Source organism: Rhinolophus hipposideros, assembly GCF_964194185.1.
Source record: "Rhinolophus hipposideros genome assembly, chromosome: 1".
In the NCBI taxonomy this organism is placed as follows: domain Eukaryota; kingdom Metazoa; phylum Chordata; class Mammalia; order Chiroptera; family Rhinolophidae; genus Rhinolophus; species Rhinolophus hipposideros.
The window spans coordinates 109,100,795-109,113,221 of NC_138047.1; the positions used below are offsets into that span (position 1 = coordinate 109,100,795).

At 62.6% G+C, this 12,427-nt stretch overlaps 1 protein-coding gene across 2 annotated transcripts; it reads right to left on the reverse strand.

Moving 5' to 3' along the window:
* Positions 1–2,763: 2,763 nt before the first annotated feature.
* Positions 2,764–12,037, reverse strand: HGFAC (HGF activator). Of its 2 annotated transcripts, XM_081062181.1 has the most exons (14): positions 11,808–12,037; positions 11,172–11,352; positions 10,925–11,021; positions 10,601–10,680; positions 9,776–9,898; positions 9,501–9,632; positions 9,263–9,373; positions 8,964–9,138; positions 8,647–8,732; positions 7,649–7,904; positions 5,837–5,976; positions 5,315–5,455; positions 5,071–5,219; positions 2,764–4,041 (listed from the first exon to the last, which is right to left on the reverse strand). In XM_081062181.1, the coding sequence occupies exons 1-14, from the start codon at positions 11,910–11,912 to the stop codon at positions 3,859–3,861; spliced, it is 1,959 nt and encodes a 652-aa protein (XP_080918307.1). In that variant the 5' UTR covers positions 11,913–12,037; the 3' UTR covers positions 2,764–3,858. The 2 variants fall into 2 exon arrangements, with proteins under 2 accessions (XP_080918307.1, XP_080918306.1); XM_081062180.1 differs by having other exon boundaries at positions 2,770–4,041; positions 10,925–11,352.
* Between the last annotated feature and the right edge of the window lie 390 nt (positions 12,038–12,427).

Consider the following 12,427-nt stretch of genomic DNA (forward strand, 5'->3'; position numbering starts at 1 on the left):
AGCTGAACACTGCCCCGCTGAAGGTGGTCCAAGCCCACTGTGTGCCCGTGGCAGGCTGGAAGGTATGCTGCTCTGCGAAGGTCACCAGGAGTCCCCCCAGCTGCGGGGCAGGTAGCTTGGAGCGTCTGCGTTTCCCCTCCTCCACCCTGTAGGTCCAGTTCAGACGCCCCCCTTCTCTGAGCCCAGGTGGTTTGTGGGACCTGGTAGGGCTACACCTAAGACAGCCTCCAGCTTTCATGCTTCCAGGAACATCCACCAAGGTAAGGGGACGGCACAGAGGTGGGGCCAGCACCCTGGCAAAGCAATGAGAAGCAGCATGCCCTACTCAAGGTCCCTTCCTCAGGGGCTTACATTCTGGTGGGGAGAAGAGGACAGAGATAAGCAGTGTCCTGTTAACAGGAGATTCACTGCAGGGAGGTTGCCCTTCCTGAGGCACAGCGGTGAGTCTTCACACCATCCAGGCCCAGCTGGTTGGCTCCTGCCACTCACAGAGGAGGGAAGTGAGTCCCAGAGCCACTGGTGTCAGGTCTCTTGTCACCAGGACTGACCCATGTCAACCGAGCCTGGGATGGAGTCAGCTCAGCAGCCACTGTGCTGGGTGCAGAGATCCAGGTTCACCCCCACTGGCGCCCCTTCCCCACTGTCCCTGGTGGGCCACAAGCTTGATTCTGATGCCCTGGGGGTGTCGTGCCAGGACCTAATGCAGAGCAGGGTCACACCAGGGCCAGAAAGCAGCTCAGTGTCTCCTGAGCTCACCCCACATCACCTGTGCAGCCACCAGCCGCCTTCCTGAGCAGTTCCCAGCTACAGAGCCCCATTCACGCTCCTCACACATCTCAGACCCCCACAGGCTGGCACGGGACAGTTGGCGTGGAGTTGGGTGGGGGCTGGGGGCTGTAGCCACAGATACACCCGCTCACCCAGGCGCCTGGCACTTGGTCCTCCCTTCTGGGAGGGGCAGTGCCTGCTGCATTCCTGAGGGCTGGCCATGACCCAGGCTCCTGCCACGCCTGGCAGCTGCACCTGCTCCCGCACTGGCCCCAGAAAATGCGGGCTGCAGAGGGACAGACAGCTCCCCTCCCCCTCCACGCCTGCCTGGGCTGCTGAAAGGCGGTACAGCTTCCTGCCTGGCGCCCACTCCAGCGCTGGGTCGGCTCCTGGCCTCTGTTCCTCAGTTCCTGCTATGGAACCAATGTTTTCGACCCTCCAAATTCATGTGTTGAAGCCCAATCCTCAGTGTGATGGTGTTAGGAGGTGGGGCCTTTGGGAGGTGATCAGGTCATGAGGGTGGGGTCCCCATGATGGGATTAGTGCCCTTATTAGAAGAGGGACATTATTAGAAGAGGACACAGCAAGAAGGCAGCCATCTGCACACCTGGAAGAGAGCTCTCCCCAGGACCTAATCTCTTATTCCACGCTCCGGAACTGTGATAAACGAATGTCTGTCGTCTAAGCCCCAGCCTGTGGTATTCTGTGATGATGGCCCGAGCTGAGTGGTACAGAGAGTGTGGTTGCTTGTTTGGAAAAATGGATGCAAATAATCCTGTCCCTGTACCCACACCCCTTGAAATGTGGCTGAATACCTCCTGCCACTAAAAGATGGGTCTTTCACTCTGGCCTGGAATTGGCTCTCTTGGACAAGTGAGCTGCCATGGAAATGCTCATATCCACTCTTTCTTTTACAGCCCAGCCTCCACCATGGGAACAAGCTCAGGCAGCTTGCCGGATGATGAAAGGCATGTGGCCTAGTCACCCCATGGTCCCAGCCAACAGCCAGTCAGCCCCCAAGAGCAGAACAGCCTAAGACCCACTGACGACCCCAGTATGTGAAGGAGCCGGCCAGCCCACAGCAACCACCCCGCAGAGCCCAGCCCAAATTACCAGCCCACAGCATTGTTAGCTAAGTGCATGGCTGCTGTTTTTCATCGCTGAGGGTGGAGGCCATTTGTGACACAGGGAAAGCATCCTGACATGGAGTGTCTGGTACTGGACCCCAAGCTTCATGGGATGCTAAAAGCTCTAAGTGGAAGGAGCCTTGGTCACCATGGGGGAAGGGCACCAGCAAACATCCAGGCTGAGCAAGAAATCCAACACACAGCGAGCAGGAAAAGAGAAAACAGAGAAAGCCACATGTACACCATGGTGGCGGCACACAGCACATCGAAGGCAAAGACATCATAAAAGCCACCAGAGGAAAAGGTTATTCACAAAAGAACAACAGTTAGATTTACAGCAGCCTTCTCAGCAGTAGCAATGACAGCCAGAAAATGGTGGAGTGCCCCCCAAATGCTAGCAGAGAATCACCACCAATAACATCTGAGATTAAATGCCAGAACACTCTGACCGACTCTAGGGCACTAAATGTGATGATTTAGACAGGTAAATTCCTAAAAGTGTGACTTCCTACAACTGGCTCAGGAAGAAGGAGAATTCTCAACTACCCCTTAACTAATAAGATCTTGAATCAGTAGTTAAATACCACCCTATAAAGAAAACAGTGGGCCCAGGGAAGTTTATAGGGACTCCTACCAAACTTGCAGCTTTATACGATCTTACGGCGAATCGTAAGAGAAGAGATACGCTTGAACTCATTCTGTGAGGTTGGCGATGACAGCCATTCAAAAAGTATACGAAAGGACAACTATAGGCCAGCCTCACTCAGAAACATAAATGTGAAACCCTAAATAACATATAATTAAACCTCAAAAAGCTTATGAAGAAATACAGCGTGCATCAACACCCAGAATGCCAACAGGCTGACATGACATTAGGACAAATCAAGGCAGGTTTATTTACAAAGGGGGAGGGGAACCACCAGGGGTAACTCGGCAGCCCTGGGCTAGTTAGAGCGCAGGAGTGGGCCGGGGGAGGGAGCGGTCACTGGAAATGCCCAGGCAGAGCCATATACACCTCGGGAGGAGCAATGACTGTCAGTTCAGGGATCTGTGTATTGGTTTGCTCGGGCTGCCATAACGAAGCACCACAGACTGGGGACTTAAATGCCAGAAACTGATCTGGAGACCAGGGGTCCAAGATCGAAGGGTCCACAAGGTTGTCCTTTCTGAGACTGGGAGGGAGAAGCTGCTCCAGGCCTGCCCTTGGCTTGTAGATGGCCATCTTTCCCTGGTGACACTTCACATTGTCTTCCTTCTCTGTGTCTCTGTGTCCAAGTTTCCCTTTCTGGTAAGGACACAGTCACATTGGATGAGGGTCCAACCTAGTGACCTCATCTTAACCTGATCACTTCTGTAAAGACCCTTTCTCCAAATCAGGTCACTTCTGAGGTCCTGGGAGTCAGGACTCCAACATATGGATTTTAGGAGGACACAATTCAACCTGTAACACTGAGATGACCCCAAAAGGAGGGAGCCGGGGAAATCAATACCCAATTTCACTCTCCTCCTCCTCTGACCTCCTGCTCGGGCTCCCTAATGGCCCAACAAAATTCAAAGGGCACAGAAGCCCACTGACACGAGAGCAGCCTCTTGGGGCAGAGAGCAAGGTGGGGAATAAATCTGGGGGGTAAATGGAGGTCCCCTGGCTCACACTCACACTCAGCATGGCTCACTCAGGAATGCAAGATTGGCTGGACACTGGACAACCTATACAGACAAGTCACCTCTTTAACATATCCACACTCAAACTCAGGGGAGAAGGGTCAGGGACAGCCCCCTTCAGGCGAGGGGTATGGCGGGACCGACATGACACAGTTCTCAGAGGGGAACGCAGCCCAGGTGTGGCCTGGGAGGGAAGGCTGGGCTGAGGCAGCAGGACAGGCAGGGTGGGCTGCGTTCCCGGAAACATCTTTATTGCTAGCAAGCAGGGAATGGCTGGGAGGCAGCATGCCCCCAGGTGGTCTCAGGAGGGGTGCACAGGCCGCTTTGGGGGCCGAATCCGGTCATTGATCCAGTCCACATAATTGGCCACGCGGGTGTAGACTCCAGGCTTGTTGAGCCGCCCACAGCCATCGCCCCAGCTGATGATACCGTACAGGTAGGCCACGCCATTCTTCTCGCAGGCCAGGGGCCCGCCTGAGTCGCCCTGTGGCAAAGCTGCTAGTCAGAGCCAGGATCTGGCTTGGGGGGACCCAAGGCTCAGCTCCTCAGCACCCCAGAAACAGCCCCACCACCCATTCCCTCCCGGGCTTCCCCTCACTCCAACCCAAGAATGCCCCCAAAGGTATCTCAGACGCTCCCCTGTGATCAGGCCTCCCCAGGGTCCTCAGACGGCCCCCTGGCAGCTTGGGAACCGATGGCAAAGGCATTATTTCCAAGTAACGGAGTTGTCCCCTTTCCCCGAACCTCACAGACAGGAAGTCTTCTCATTCCAGCTGCTGCGACAGGGTCTGGCCAGTCATTCCCCTTCCTAAAGCCCTGCCGGGCCCCTCTTGCCTCCAGGGCCAGCAACACGCTCCTGTAGCTGGCTGCCCCCCACCGACCAGCAAGGGCCCACGTGGACGAGGTGGCCCCTGTGTTCTGGCACATGCTATCCCCTCACCCCCACCCCCACCTTCCTCGCCTCTCAGCAAACTCCTATTACCGCCTCAGGACAAGTGCAAATACCCCCTCCTCCATGAAGCCGTCCTTGACTTTCCCCAAGGGCACTTGTTGCAGCACGTGGTCCAGTGTCGAGCCCCCCACCTCCACGCCTACTCCCCTGCTATGTCTGTTATGTGACCTGGGAAGAGTGATCAGACCTCTCCGGGTCTCGGGATCCCCATGTATAAAATGGGGAGTAAAGCAGCTCCTCCATCTCAGGGTTGACAGGCAGCCTGCACAAGATCCTGCCTGTGGAGCCTGGCTGAGCACCAGCTATTGGGACTAGGAGCCCCCTGGGAGAATGCTGGGTGAAGGGGTTCAGCCTTTGTGGTCACAGGGACAGCCCTGCCCTCGGCTGGACGGCGGGGACGTGACCAGCTCTGTGCCCTTCCCCTCCCTGGGCCTCAGTCTCCCCACCCTTGTGCCCCACCGCGGGGCCTTCCAGCAGTGACCGGAGGTGTACTCTCTGCCCTGGCCTCTGCTGGCCCTGCGGTCGTAGCCCCTCCCCAGGCTCGGCAAGGCTGGGGCTCACCTGGCAGGCATCGGTCTTGCAGTCGAAGTAGCCGGCACACAGCATGTTGGGGCTGATGTCGGCCCCGTACACCTCGGGGCTGCTACACTTGTGGTCAGCCACCAGGGGCACCAGCGCCTCCCGCAGGGACCTGGAGTAACCGCTCACGTCTGTGGACAGCGCACGGCGCCTTCAGGGTGGGCAAGGCTCAAGTGCCACCCAACTTCTGGCCACCACACTGGCAGGCTGCCCCACCCCCACTCACTCTCGTCCTGGTGGCCCCAGCCTGCAATCTGGCACTTGTGTCCGGCCGGGAAGGCGCTGCTGGGCTCAGGCAGGCAGATGGGCTGGACGAACTGGGAGCGGACGGCACAGCGGTCTCCCTTCTTCTTTAGCCGGATCAGGACTGGGTGGGAGAGAGGCCACAGATCAGCGTGGGCTGTGGGGCCCGTGATGGACAGAGGGTGGCTACTGAGTTACACTAGCTGCAGTCCCCGTGGGCAGAGGGGCTGTGGCCTGGGAGACCCAGGAGGCCAACTCGGGGCCCACAAAGGCTGGCTGTCCAGGGCTTCTTCCACTGGCCAAGGCTGCTCTGCCACACCAGGCACCCGTGCTGCCCTGCCCTGCACCCCTTCCCTCCTTCCCTCCCACGCTCTCCCCACTCATGTCTGACGACTCTCCCAGGACCCTCCTGCTGCCTACCCCCTGACCCTCTCCTGGCTCTGGCCCGGGGTGCACGGAACGCCCAATCCCAGCCCTGCTGCTCCCCAATGTGTCCCGAGCTCACCAAGGTCATGGTCACTGGGGTTGAACACTGAATACAGGGGGTACGGGATGTATTTCTCGATGCCAAACACCTGTGTCACGTCCGTCGTGTGGTTGAAGAAGTGTTGGCCCAGGACCACTGAGACACTTTGCCTGGGGGGGCTGTGCAGGGAGGGGCTGGTGGCAGCATGACCCCGGCATTCCCTTTGGGTCCCCAAAGTTGGCTCTCTGCCCCTCACAGGGGTCGAGCATACCAGAGACAGGCCCAGGAGGGTGTCACTGTGCTGGAGCCCTGCTGGGCACCGGTCTAGGCCCATTAGCCCCGTCTTCGCATCTGCTGTGCAGGGGGGCGGTCACTCCAGCCTGGCGGCCCTCCCGCCTTGGGCTCTACCTCCACGCCACCAGGAGACCTTGGCCACTTGGCCCTCCCAGGCCTCAGGCCCTTCTGGAAAATGGGCTCCCTCTCCACGGGCAGGGGATGCCCAGCACACAGCGGGACTTGGTGCCCCCACCCCCGGGGCAGGGCCAGCGCTGGGGGCTCCTAGGTCCAGGCCTCCAGGCCTCTGAGGGTACATGGCCAGCGAGCTCAGGCTGGAAACGCCCAGACCTTGAGGGGTGTGAGGAGGCTTCCTGGTTCTGCCTTTTGCCCACCCCCAAGGGAGCAGGCCCCTCCCGCGAGGCCACCCGGGGGCCCAGCCGTCTGAGCCACACCCCCTCCCTGCTGCCTGTCCACACCTGTCCTGTTGTGCCCATCTCCCCAGCTCTCCTTGGTCCAGACCGGCGACCAGTGTGCTGGGGTCCCCCGGTACTCCCATCAGCTTGGCCCCTCCCAGCCCCTCCCTGTATGTGAGGAGTGGACGTCTGCTCCCCTCCCCCAGACTCTCAACCCCCACCCTACCCCAAACTGGGGGAGCCTCAGGGGTCCAATTTCACAGGCCCAGGGAGGAGCCTGCTGCAGCTAACACCGGGTCAGTGGAGCAGGACTTGTCCCCACCCCCCACGCCGTAGTCCCCGGGTTGACCCACGAAGGCTCACGGCCAACCCCTCGGCCCGCCCCAGCCTCGATCACTGGGATGGCTGTCAGGCCTGGCCCCTCCCCCCCCCGAGCCCCAGGCCCGCGTGTCCCCAGGCAGGCCGCGTCCCCGCCACAGCGGTGGGAGCGCGGAAAAGGCCGGCCTTCCCGGCTCCGAGCCCGCGGGCTCCCCCGCGGTGCGGGGTCTGCATCCCCCAGCCTCCCGCCCACAGCCGACAGCCCCGGGCCGCCTTCCCCGCCCGGAGGCCGCTGACCGGGCGCAGCCTCCGCTTCTGGGCGCCCCCTGGTGCCACCTGCGCAGTCTGGGCGAGGGGGCGGGGCCGGGGCGGGGTCTGCGCAGCGGACGGTCCCGCCCATGGCCCCGCCCATGGTCCCGCCCATGGCCCCGCCCATGGCCCCTACTGCGCACGCGCCCCCGTACTCCACGCGCCTTCTCGCCCCACCCAAAGCGCCTGACAGCCTAGAGGCCGGGCACGGGACGGGGCGGGGACAGCCATCGTGGTAGGGACGGGGCGGGCCTCTGTAGCCTTCATGTCCAGCACCTGGCTGAGTGCTGAGTCCCACCTGAGGCAGAGGGGCGATGCGGGACGGGGAGCTGAGCTACGAGAGGCTGAGGGTAGGTGGAAGGCGTGGGGACACGTGGGTGGTGGTTAGGCAGAAGCGTGTGAGGACAGGCCGGTGGGCGGGAGAGGGCGTGGGCGATGGAGTGTCGGGCGGATGGGTGGAGGGGTCGATGGGGAGGGATGAGGGGATGGTTCGGGGGGTGGCGTGGGGGTCTGGGACTGGGCCAGAGCTGCTCACCTGTGGGAGAAGCAGTGGGCCGCAGACACCACCCAGCAGGTGTGCACAAGGCTGCCTGCGCAGAAGTTGTTCCCGATGTAGATGGCGGCCAGCCAGGGGTGGGAGCCGGGCAGCGAGGACGAGCCACCGATGATGCGAGGCCGGAGGAAAGTCCTCTTCTTGTGCCGCCGGCCGCAGGTCGGGCGTCCAGCGGGGGCGGGCTCAGGCGGCGTCAGCAGGACGTTGGTGAGTCGGTGCTCACGTCTGGCGAGGGGCTCTGAAGGCACAGGTGACTGGTCACACCCCTGGGGCCCTCCTGCCAGCCCCGGCTGCACCCACCCTCCACCTTCCTCGGGCCGCCCTAGGCAGCTCCTCTGGAAGAGGGTCCGGGGCTCGGGCCCAGCTCCGCCCTCCTGGCACATGATTTACTCCCTGAACCTGCTTCGCCCCCCGCACCTGTGCACTGTTGCACCTGGCCCTGGTGCACGCGGGCCCAGCGGTCGCCCACCTCCAGGTTTCCTCACCCAGTCACAGGCTTGTGGGAACCGGACCGGCCTGGCACACCTGGCAGGGGTCCATGTGCCTCCTAGCTGCCAGTCCCAGAATGGCGAGATGCTGAGCCACGGAGGCCAGAGGGCCGCTGGCCTCACAGAGCTGCCCACCCCAGGGCCCGACTCCAGGGGCCCCTGCTGGACCTCCTGTCCACACTAGTCACTCCGCCAGCACTTCATCGCCTCTGGTGGCCTTCCCAGCATGGTTCAGCCTGGGCAGGGGCCACCCAGAGGACCTGGTCACCGGCCTGGCCCCTCTGACCCCTGGTGACAACCTACTGCCTGGCCTTGGACCAGCCCTGCTCCGTTAAGCCTCAGTTTGCCCACCCCTCAATGGTCTGCCAGAGAGAAGAGGCCAGGTGTGGGGGCAAGGACGGAGGGCCACAGGGAGAACCGCTGTGACCTCAACAGGAGTGTGGCCAGTGCCGTCCACCCTGCTTCTCCCCACCCCCCACAAGCTCTGCACACCGCAGGCCACCAGGTGGCAGTACTCCCAGGAGAGTGCGTGGTCCTTGAGCACGTAACACCAGGGCCTCTCGTCCTTGTCTGGGTTCCTGGAGTGCATGGAGAGGCAAGTGGGCAGGTGTCACACTGCCCTCCAGAGAGGGAAGGGAGAGAGGGACATGGGGACACCTAGCACGGTGGGGGTCCTGACACCCTCCCCCAGCAGCCTTTCGCTGTTTCTGCAGATGGATACAGTGGCCGTGGGGCCTGACTCTTCTCCTTGGGGCAGCTAGCTCCCCCCGCCCGCCCCCCAGGACAGACCCTGCCCACCCAGTGCTGACCGGCAGTAGGCGTGAGGGCCCAGGCCAAGCAGAGCTGCAGTGCCCACCGAGTCCACGTGAAGCTCCTGGTACAGCAGGTCGGAGTTCCAGGCCAAGCAGCTGAGGCCCGATGCCGCTGTGCTGGCCACGCCTCGGTACTCGGTGCCATTCCCGATGAAGCAGCTCTGTGCAGGCACTGGGGGCGGCATGGCGTGCCATCGGTGAGCCTGGGCCTGAGGCTGCGCCCACTCTGACACCCGGCCCCCAGGGCACCGCGCCAGGAGGCCAACCCATGTGGCTCCAGGGACCGAGCGACTCACCAATGTTGCATAGCCGCCCAGCATGGCCTGGGGGACAGGCACATACGGTGGTCCCGGTGGCCACGACCAGGTGGCAGGTGCCCCCATTCAGGCATGGGCTGCTCAGGCAAGCTGGGGGGAGGGCGCAGGAGCTCGGCCTCGGGCCTCATGCATGAGGCATGAGGGTGACCCTGGGAGAGTACGGGGCAGGGGACACCCGGTGGAAGGCTCTTGACCTGGCCCCCGAGCCATAGTGTACCTGTGTGGCGTGTGTCCTCGCACTGCACTTGGCCCCCCGCACATGTGCACTGTTCCACCTGGCCCTGGTGCACGCGGGCCCAGCGGTCGCCCACCTCCAGGTACTCGTAGCGGGTCTTGTCAAAGCATTTCTCTGCAGATGGCACCATGAGTCCCTGTTCTCTGCACACCACTGCCCCCACACAGGGCCCTGCCCCCTTTATGCGGCAGGCCGTCTCCCACCCACCCCCCTCCCAGGACCTGGCTTTACCCCTCCCACCCCCCCGCCCCACTCACCCAGGCTGCAATCCTTGCCGGTGAAGGCCACGGGGCAGGTGCAGTGGTAGGACGCAGGCTCCTGGGTGTTGGTGCACGAGCCCCCGTTGAGGCAGGGGCTGGAGGCACAGGGGTCCAGGGCAGCTGGGGACATGCAAGAGGGGTGGAGGTGGGGTCTGCGAGCCCCACTGGTCAGTATCCCTCACACTCCATGACCCTCCCTGCTTTCCAAGGGCTCACGGTGCCTCCATCAGGCCTGCCACCTTAAAGATGCCCCTTCTGAGTTCCGTGGGGGTGTGGGTGCCCTGGCAGGAAATGCAGGTCTCCCCCTTCATCCCACATCCCTGCTTGGCACTCAGACTCTGGGCAGGTGGGCCTCTGGCTTTGCACCTGGCACCGGGGAAGCCTGACACCCCACCTCATCAGGCAGCATGGTCCCCTTCTGTGTGCCCTGGGGCTCTCTGAAGCAGGTCTGCCAGCACCGCACCCTGTAGACCCCACTGACCCTCCCTCACCGGCCAGGGCTCTGCCTGTGCGGCCACAGGGCCTGGACTGACCAGCAGGGGGTGTCTTGGTCCCAGCAATGGCCAAAGCAGCCACCAGAGAGGTCAGGGTCCTGACTGGGAGGGTCCCACCCTCCGCACTCCTGGGGTCCCATGCTAATGCCCCCCATACTTTGGCCTGGCCCCCCAGGCCTGCAGGGATCCACCCTGGAGCCCCCTCCCGCATTGCAGGCAGGACCCCCCACCCTCATCAGCACATAGATCCTGATGTCCCCCAAGCTTATCCCCTAATCCCATCCCCCTCCTAGCCTGGGATTGGGCCTCCCAATCTCCCGGCACCCACCTGGGCCCTCCTGGGACGCGGAGGTCTGTGCACAGTAGCCCCAGGCCCTGTCCCGGTCATAGTTGTGAGTCGTGGCACACCTGGGGGTGACGTGTGCAGTGTGTGGGCGCCCCAGACTGCAGAGCTGCCCTGACTGTCTTGGAGCTCTCACTCACCCACTCACTCACTCACTCACTCACTCACTCGTGGGTGCCTTCATCCATTCATGACACCTGCTGTGTGCCAGGCTCAGTCTGGAGCAGGAAGGGTGGATGGGGGCTGTGGGGCCCAGGAGGAGGGGAGGCTGGTGTTCAGCTTGCAGGCCTTGCCCCAGCCGGGACCCACCACTTCCTGTGGGCGCTTCCCTCCGAAGTGCAGGAGTGCAGCATGCGGCCGCCATAGCGGAAGGGGAACCTGCAGGGCTGGCCGTCCTCGGTGAGCACTGCTGGGGAGGCGGCGGGGTCAAGGGGCTCCCGTGCTGGGGACCCTGACCCCCCATCACTCATCCCATTCTCCAGCAGCCGTCTATGTCCCCCAACCCACCTGTCCAGGTGCAGCCCACCACCTCCTCCAGGAAACCCCCCTGACCCACCTGGGCCCCTAGGGCTGCTGCTGGAGGGGGCCACCCTGGGTGCAGAGGTGAGCCCCCCACCACGGGGTCCCTCTGCCTCTGGAGTGCTCACAGTTGGGGGCATGTGGGTCACCGAGGTTACACTGATCGTGGGGGCCCCAGAGGTCACTGTGGCATTAGATTCTGGGGGCTCCGTATGGTTCTAGGAGGAGCCGAGAGGGTGGGCCTCAGATTCCACATTTGAGCCCTCAGGTCTTGTAGTAGGGACCAGGGGACACTGTCCTGAGGCCTCAGCTTGACCCATGCCCTCCCCCTCACACTGAGCCCACGGGGTTAGACCAGGCTGGCTCAGGGTCTGCCCAGGCAGGGCACCATAAGTCTCGGGCTGAGTCCTGGGGATCCGTTCTGGGGGACGGGTGAGAGAAGCTGAGCGGCACTAAGAGGCCCCATCCCCCACCTGAAACACTTGGACCAACTGAGCCCAGCAAGTTGGATCCCCAGGCCCCGGCCCCCAGGCCATCCCAGCACGCCCACCTCACCCCAAAGCCCCCTTTCACTACATTGGGCCCCTCACCCTCCACCCCCTCTCTGGCCTGAGCCCAGGACCCGAGGGACACAGGGAGCCCATGGCCACAGTGTGATCGGGTCAGTGCTCACCCTGCCGGCCTGTGGTTGGGCCCTGAGAGATGCCAGCAACAGGAGCAGGAGCAGGGACAGTCCGGGCAGGGGCCAGGGGCTGAGGATCCAGGCCCAGCGCCCCATGGCTCCTCCTGAGCTGGCGTGCGGGGCAGTAGGAGGCCGAAGCAGAGCGGCCAGGCAGGTGGGGTCAAGGCTGCCTGGAAATGATTAACCGTGGCTGCCACCCACGCCGGCCATGTGGCCCCCGTATCTGCTGCCCAGATCACGGGCCAGGCCCACTGCCAGCCGTCCCCTTTGGCCTCAGCCATCTGCTCCTGGACCTGAATCATCCTCGGGTCTTAGCTTAGAAGCCTCCTCCACGAAATCTTCAGGGGCCTGGACTCAAGGCCCCAGCTTCCAGTCCCCATGTGGCCACAGGGCTGGCCACTGTCTATTTGTGAACAGCTATGACTGCTGAGCTCTTTCGACGGCTCAGGCCTGGGGGGTGGGGTGCTGGTCCCAAGGCCACCAAAAGGCCAGGCAGAGAGGAGGGTGTGTGCACTGGGCTGAGTGTGACAAACAGTGACCCAGGATGGGCACCTCTGCTGCTCTTTCCAGGATGAGCCTGGAGTGGGGAGGCCCTCGGGGAGTAGAACTGG

Bases quoted from the DNA above. Each gene is read 5' to 3' on its own strand.
- HGFAC (XM_081062180.1), bottom strand. From the start codon at position 11,912: ATGGGGCGCTGGGCCTGGATCCTCAGCCCCTGGCCCCTGCCCGGACTG. The intron at 7,905-8,646 runs GTGTGCAGAGCT...CTGTGCCTTCAG, and splicing joins CTGCCACCTGGTGGCCTGCG to AGCCCCTCGCCAGACGTGAG. The intron at 5,220-5,314 runs GTGAGTGGGGGT...CGCTGTCCACAG, and splicing joins CTGGGGCCACCAGGACGAGA to ACGTGAGCGGTTACTCCAGG.